Consider the following 8,296-nt stretch of genomic DNA (forward strand, 5'->3'; position numbering starts at 1 on the left):
TGTTTGATGACATACAGCCTTGTGACAGTTTTCCTGCATGTCATAAGCATTTGAATATAAATTAAAATGTTAAAATCAAATCTGATATTGTTTTACCTTTTATTTGGTGTGTGGAAGGTGTGTGGAAGAGGGGGTAGTCTTATACGGCGAGTATATAACAAACTCTGTATTTTGAGTGGAAATGTTAGGGGGTCGTCTTATACGCCCAGTCGTCTTATACGCCGGCAAATATGGTACTTTTTGTCTCATTTTTTTTTTATGCCTGTGATGCAGTCCCTCTATCTCTCTAATGTTAGAGGAAATCAAACCTGACCCAAGGATTTTACCTATTCCCTAGATTCCTTGGTTTTCAAAGTTCTGCATGTAGTAACTTGTTTTTTGCATGCTCAAATTAAAGTTATTTGTTTTTGAAGCCCTTTTTGAACAATCTTTCTGGTTCGGTTATAAAGGCTTCACTGATTAGAAGTGAGCTTGGGCAAACCTTATGTATTATAATGAAAAGTTTGAATTTTAGACTGTTTTTAAGAGTTTTATTTTTAAGAATTGACAAATTATAAGCAAAGATGTGAATAGACAAATTAGTAAAATTAGACAAGGTACTCAGAATTAGAATTTAAAATAATTATGGGATAGCTGTATATATTTTTTTCTCAGATTAGCCCATATTTTATATTTTTGGAATGCTTATATTGCATTAAACATGAAAATCCATAATTTAATGAAGTACAAATAACATGTCAAAAAATTTTGCCATAAATCATTACTCTTAGATTTTATTAGTCTCACTTCTATCCCCAGTGCTAACACCTTCTTCTATGTACCTTTTTTTTTTTTTAAACAAAGAAATGTTTTATGCCCTTTCACAAACATTATTACAAGGGCCATAAGAGAGAGCAACAAACTTGTAAGTGCTGAGTTAGTAGCTCTACCTACCTTACTAGCTAGCTCAGTGTTAATTACCACGAATCCTGGACCTTCAGGATCATTTGCCAGAGTGTTGAATATACAAAAACTGAATCTACTGCAGTAATCTCAACCCTGGCTACCCATCAGTATGATCTGAAAAGATTTTTAAAATTATAGATGTCTGAGCTTCATCCTCCCTGATTCTAATTAGTAGGACTGTTTTGTGTAGCTTTGAACAGAAATGTTCAGAGAGGCACAGTTATCTACCATCGTTATCTTTTATCTCCCTTTCATGGCTAAAATGAATGGTGTGCATGTATTTGCTAACCTAAGTTTTTTAAAATCTTGATTGTTGAGGGTATTACAAATGTCCTCCCTTCTTTTCCCCGCTGCTTCCCACCACCCAGTTTCCAACCTCTGATTCAAAAAAAAATTTTTTTTTGTTAATCCTCACCTCAGGACATTTTTTCCATTGATTTTTGGAGAGAGTGAAGAGAGAGAGATAAACATCAATGTGAGAGAGACACATTGATTGGCCGCCTCATGCATGCCCCAACCAAGGGCTGGAACGAACCTGCAACACAGGTAGGTGCCCTTGACCAGGAATTGAACTCGAGACCCTTGGGTGCTCAGACCGACACTCTATCACTGAGACATACTGGCCAGGGCTGACATATTTTTTACTTACACTTTTTCTATCTACTGGAAAGTTTTAATTCTGAAAACTACTTCCTTTTCGTAGGAACATCTCTTCTGAATGTCTGAAGTAGCTTTGTAATAAAGACAAGGAATAGTCATAAATTTCTACTATGAGATTTTATTTTTTGATATTATTGTTTCCCTTCTTTGTCACAAATGTGTTACTTCTGGAAAATTCACCCTTGAAATTTACAATACAATTCTTTCAAAACTTGTGAAACTTTTTAGTATGAGAAAATTATTGACCATGAACTATTTTATCTAGTATGTCATTTCATGGCAAAATTTACTTTCTTAAGTTATATGAATGAAGAAGACAAACAACATTAAGAATTACTTTTTTCTGAAAGTGAAAGGGATATATTGTGATAGGTTGGCTAATATGTTTCTTCTCTATTAGTGATAAAAAGATATGTGTCTATCTACACGTATGCATCTATGTACACGTATATTTATTTGAATTGTTAAAATTCTGTGGTTTAACAAATTAATTTCTAATGATCCATCAGAATTTCCTTAGGGATAGACTATGAGAAATGAGGTTTTGCTAATCTGTTTCTCTTAAAACATTAAAAAATGGGAGTGAAATCTGCCATCACCCACTTTCATTGTTCTCTCTTTTTCAGTTGATGTCTATATTGGTAGTATGTGATGTCCTAATCTTTTTTTTGTGGCTCTGATGAAAAACAAAAATTTCTGAGTTGAAGAGCAGAACTTCTGTAGTTTTCATAAAAACTAATGATTTTGTGGTATTAACACATTTCCTAGTCATGATCCCATTATTAAGCCACATGGTTTCTCAAATCTGTAGTTATGGAGAATTGTAAAGCATTATCCAGCACAGCAGTCGTTGGGGGCAGGGAAAACAGTATCATTTGCCCACCTTTCAGTATACTCTTTTCCTCTCATTTCTTGTTGCATATTCTCTCATTTTTTAAAACAAATCTATGATTGCTAAGAAAGATGCCTCTGGGGAAATGATTACATATGTGTATGGTTTTTGATGCATCTCTCAGTTGTCTCTCTGTTATCCCTTTCTGTCCTGGATATGACCCACATTCCTTATGTATAAAATATAATGAGCCAAAATATGTAGAATGCACTGCAAAAAGATCTCAATGAGTTGTAATACAATAGTATTTTTGTACTTTCTCTTCCTGTTTATCATTTCTTTATATATATAATATCAATTATGTTATACTTGTTAATTAATACATCATTGGCTTTTCTGCTTACCACATAAAGATAAAAAAATTATATAAGAAAAATCTTCAGAAAATTTGCTCTTACATAATTATTGTGGTTTTTTAAATGTTTTTAATACAGCTCTTTAATACTGGAAGGTATTGAACCACAGAGTACATGTGAATTAGAAGTAGATGCTGTAGCTGCTGATATCTTAAATCGGCTGGACATTGAAGGTATATGTACAATTATTTTTAATATATGTGTGTGTGTTTTTAATTAATGGTCAAAGTAAGTGGAAAAAGTAGGGAAGAAAGCATTACTAGAGATGTAAGATGTTATAGAAGATACCAAATGTTATGAAGATTGCTTCTGTACCTCTGAAGCAATTTTTTATTTATATTTTTTTCATTTATACTTTCATCCACATGAGTATGTTTGCACAGTCATGAACCTAAAGTAAATGTAACACTAAATAAATTAATATTTTAAAAGTTAATAATCTAACTTAATGTTTTTAGTTTTTAGGTTTTTTACCAGGGAGGAGATTCTTAGGTCTATTGGCTATCCTCAGATATTTGAATCTTATTCAATTGATGGGTTTTTGGGAACCACTAGGAAGAAAACTAAAAAAAGACTAACATAAGAAATGTAGGTTGGGATAGTTTGTCTGCTTTATTATATAAAGTAGGTAATTGTTTTTCTTAAGAGGCAGTATTTATTTTTTAAAAGTTTGGGTTCTTCACAATATCTAAGATCTGGAAACAGCTCAGGTGCCCATCAGTAGATGAGTAGATAAAAGGGCTGTGATACATTTACACCATGGAATACTATGTAGCAATTTAAAAAAAGAATTAAAAAAAGAAGGATCTCTTACCCTTTGAGACAGCATGGAGGGACCTGGAGAGTATTATGCTAAGTGAAATAAGCCAATCAGAGAAAGACAAGTATCACATGACCTCTCTCATGTGGAATCTAATAAACAAAATAAACTGATGAACAAAATAGATCCAGAAACATAGAAATATGGAACAGACTGTGGAATCTCAGGAGGTGGGAGAGGGTGGGTGGGAAGAGATCAACCAAAGAACTTGTATGCATATATGCATACCCCATGGACACAGATAATAGGGTGGTGAAGGCCCCAGGGAGGGGGTGGGAGGTTAGAAGAAGAGGTCAATGGGTGGGGGAAAGGGGACAAATGTAATATTTTAAACAATTATCTTTTTTTTTAAGTTTGGGTTCCTTTTTTTAAGCAAGTAGTTTTTACTTTGACGTTGTAGTGGTGAAGTATTATTGTGATTACAGCTCAAATTGATGGAAATCCTGGTCTACAGGCCATATGGGAAGATGAAAAGCAACGGCGAAGAAATAGAAATGAAACTTCTCAAATTAGCCAAACTGAATCACAAGGTATTAACCAAATAGTACTCTAATGATTTTTTTAAACAAGATAGTTTTATGAAAAAGGTTAAGCCATTGAGTTTATCTTGACCTTAAATTTTACTTTTCAGATTACTTTCAAATTTTCTATGTATTTTTTTCTGTTGTCTTTGCTCTGAACCAGTGATTCTTTACCTCCAAAGTGTCACCCGTCTCTTTTCCTGTAAGAAATTTACAGCTTTGTTGTCATTGATTTTCACCATACTTTGTTCTCCTATTTCACGTTTTTGTTCCTTTTTCATTATCTAGTATGTTCTAACCTGTATTTCCAAATAAGCTATAGAATGCTCATAGAAGCTCATGAATTCCAACTTAGAAACACTGTTTGATTTATTAAGTTTTGAAAATGTACCCATGAAATATAGCCCCAAATTATTTCTGGATATATCATATGCACTTGCACTTCGATCATCTGCTATAGGTTTAAAGAAAACACTTATTTTATTATTAAACCCTACTACTTTAAAAATAATTTGAGGGTCTTAAATAAATGCCATGGACACAACAAAAATATTAAAATAAAGGTAAAAGAATAAAAGACATAATTCACAAGGCAAATGTATTTGCAATTTAGTAGTAAGACTACTAGTATATTGAAGTCTAATTAAAATTTCAAAATTTTAGTGTCTTGAACACTAAAAATACTTTGATAAATTTTGAATGCTTTTTATGCTTTTTAAAGTAGAAGTATTAAATTTTATGAGGAGAAAATTTCTAGATTCAGAGTCTGTGATACATGTATATGTAGAGAACAATGTGTTGGATTTAAGTTATAATTATGGAACTTAATCTTGAACTGACTTTAAGTGCTTAATTATATAGCTTCAGTAACAACAATTTTTCTTTTGTTTGTTTTTATAATAGAACTACTTTTAGGTGGTAGTATATCTGTCAAGAGAAAGATAGGGCATTACTATTTTAAAAGCTATTCTAAGAGAAAAGAAAATATTTCATTTATTTGCTATCTACATTTTTTTAATGCACTTTTAATTCAAAGATCGCAGGTTTGTGCCAGCCACAGAAAGTGAAAAAAAATTTCAGAAGAGACTTCAGGAAATTCTCAAACAGAATGATTTCTCTGTGTAAGTGGTTGTTTTTTTACAGATCTCAGAGCTATTTTATTGCTTTGTTAATCTAGTTTGTTATAAAGGATTTGTTTTAATTAAGCAGAAGGTTATCAGGATCTGTGGACTATAACGACGGATCCCAGGAGTTCTCTGCTGAGTTAACATTGCACTCTGAGGTCCTGTCTCCTGAAATTCTTCAGTGTACACCAGCTAATATGGTAGAAGTCCACAAAGACACAGAGTTGAGCAAAGGTGAGGTTTTCTTTTCATGTGTACAGAAAATACCCTACCAGACATCTAAATATCTAGTTCTGAGGTATTAAGATTTAGTTGAGTTTGCTAAGTGTTTCTTTTCCCCCTAAGAAATAAACATCATTGATATTGCAAAAACCTTACTCCTATTCCCTTTACTTTTTCTTCATCTCTAGAGGCAAGCACTATTCTGAAGTTGGTGCAAACTGTTAACATGTATGACTTTATAGTTTCTTATATATAGGTGGGGCAAAAGTAGGTTTATAGTTGTGAGTATGTGAAAGTTCATTGTACCTACTTTTGCCCCCACCAAGTATGTATGCCCACAACATATACTATTATTTTATGTTTTAAGTTTTAGGTAAATGATATCCTGCTTATCATAGATTAAACAACTTGCTTTTTTTATTCATCATATTTTTAACTTAAGGTATAATATATATGGCACAAAATTCACTCATTTTAAATTTATAATTCAGTGATTCATCCTAAACTTACAGAGTTCTGCAAATATCTCCATAATTCAGTTTTAGAACATTTTCTTCACCTCAAAATATTCCTTTTTCATTTGTAGTTAACAGCTGTTCCCACCTCCAATCCTAATTAACCACTTACCTACTTTCTTGTCTCTAAGATTTGCCTTTTCTAGACATATATAAATGAAATAAAGTATGCAATCTTTTGTATCTTGCTTCTTTCACTTAACATATTTCCAGGTTCATCCATATTGCATCTCTCAGCATTTTTCTGGCTGATAGTGTTGCATTGTATAGCTATCCCATATTTTGTTAATACATTCACCAGTTGATACACATTTGAGTTATTTTTACTTTTTGCTCTTAAGAATAATGCTGCTAGGAACATTTGTGTATAAGATTTTGTGTGGATATATATTTTCTTTTTTTTTTTTTTTTTAGTAGATACCAAGGAGTGGAATTGCTGGGTCATTTAGTAAATTTGTGTTTAATTTTTTTAGTAAACTGCCAAAACTGTCTCCCAAGTGACTACAGTGTTTTACATTCCCACCAGCAGTGACCCCCACATCTTCACTAATAACACTTGTTGTTATCTGTCTTTTTTATATAGTCATCCTAGTGTGTGTGAAATTGCATCTCATTATGGTTTTAATTATCATTTCCCTCATTACTAATGATGTTGAGTATTTTTATGTCAGTATTATAACTTTCAATCTACCTATTCATACACATTTCTAGTTTATTCATTTTAGCTGCCAATTAGTGCTCCTTTGTAAGAGTAAACAAGTTTATCTGTTTCTCTACAACTATTAGATGGCTTTCACTTTTGCACTGTTAATAACAGTGTTTTATCTTGTGGCTATGTGCAAGAGTTTCTCCACAAAAGATATGTGGAAGTGTGATTTGCCAGGCCTTACAGGGTATGTATTATATATACTATTGTGTTCTAAAAGGGTTTCTATAATGCAGTTAGCTTATACATGATTGGGAAATAAGAGAATAATGAAAGTTTTACTTATTAGTTGCATTGTTTCGTATGCAGTTATTGTAGGCATGGGGAGCCAGACTGGCAGGAATAGAATTACAGCCTTTAGCATAAAAGGAAAAGCCCTTTTTTCACTGCTACATTGGAAGCAGGGGCTTTAGTATTGATATACATCAAGAGCAGGTCTTCCCTTATTTGGCTTCAAAATTGTCTTGTCTACTCTTAATCTTTAAAAAAAGCTCTTCCATGTTAATTTCAGTGTCAGATTGTTTTGTTTCTGGGAAGAACCTTGTTGATATTTTATTAGGAATTTATTGAATTTATAGACAAATTTAGAAATTTTTTTTATTTTTCAATTACAGTTGACATTCAGTATTATTTTGTACTAAAGGCCCAGTGCACAAAATTCTTGCACAGGTAGGGTCCCTAGGCCTGGCCGGCAGTCAGAGCCAATCGGGACCTCTGGCTGCCGGCTGAGGCCTTCCTTTGGGCTGCCAGCTGGAGCCTCCCTTCCCCAGCTGCTGGCCTAGGCCTTCCTTTATTCTAGGCTGCCCCCCAGTGGTTAGCGCACATCATAGCGAGTGATAGAACTCCTGGTTGGACTCCCGCAGGGACACTTTGCATATTGGCCTTTTATATATCTACTAGAAGCCCGGTGCACAAAAATTACTGCACTGGAGGCGGGGGATGGGGGGTCCCTCAGCCCCGGCTAGGGATCGCACTGCCGCCAGTCCCAGGCGGGATGGCGCAGCGGGATTTGCCTGCAGTATGCAAATTAGATTCCGAGCTGGGTTGGGCGGCCGCTCAGATAGCGCTGCCGCTGCCCCACACATGATAGGCCCGGATTCCGGGCTGGGGCAGGCAGCAGCTGGGGATCTCGCTGCCACTGCCCGGCCCGGCCCGCCCCACACACCACAGGCCCGGATCCTGTGCTGGGGCGGGTGGAGGCTCGGGATCGCGCTGCCACCATCCCTGGGCTGCACACGGCAGGCCAGGATCTCGCGCTGGGGCGGCCAGCGGCTAGGGATCGCACTGCCGCCAGTCCCAGGCGGGATGGCGCAGCGGGATTTGCCTGCAGTATGCAAATTAGCCACCATCTTTGTTGGCTGTTAATTTGCATATCGTGCTGATTGGCCCATGGGAGGTGTAGCGAAGGTACGGTCAATTACCATGTTTGTCTATTATTAGATTAGACTAGGGCCTTGCAGTCGTGCAAGGAGGCACCCCGCAGAGGGCCGGGACCCGCGTAGCACCGACCGCCGCGTTGTGTCAGCTGGGGGGGG

General features: G+C 35.5%; 1 protein-coding gene across 11 annotated transcripts in view; it reads left to right on the top strand.

Moving 5' to 3' along the window:
• REV3L (REV3 like, DNA directed polymerase zeta catalytic subunit) overlaps positions 1 to 8,296 on the top strand; it is a 167,006-nt gene that overhangs the window by 64,962 nt on the left and 93,748 nt on the right. For all 11 annotated transcript variants that reach the window (XM_015561634.1, XM_015561636.1, XM_015561633.1 and 8 more), the window contains 4 exons: positions 2,932 to 3,026; positions 4,099 to 4,203; positions 5,231 to 5,315; positions 5,404 to 5,552. In XM_015561634.1, the coding sequence (XP_015417120.1) occupies positions 2,932 to 3,026; positions 4,099 to 4,203; positions 5,231 to 5,315; positions 5,404 to 5,552 (434 nt within the window). The remainder of the gene's footprint in view (positions 1 to 2,931; positions 3,027 to 4,098; positions 4,204 to 5,230; positions 5,316 to 5,403; positions 5,553 to 8,296) is intronic.

The sequence above is a fragment of the Myotis davidii genome, unplaced genomic scaffold (assembly GCF_000327345.1).
Source record: "Myotis davidii unplaced genomic scaffold, ASM32734v1 scaffold196, whole genome shotgun sequence".
In the NCBI taxonomy this organism is placed as follows: Eukaryota; Metazoa; Chordata; class Mammalia; order Chiroptera; family Vespertilionidae; genus Myotis; species Myotis davidii.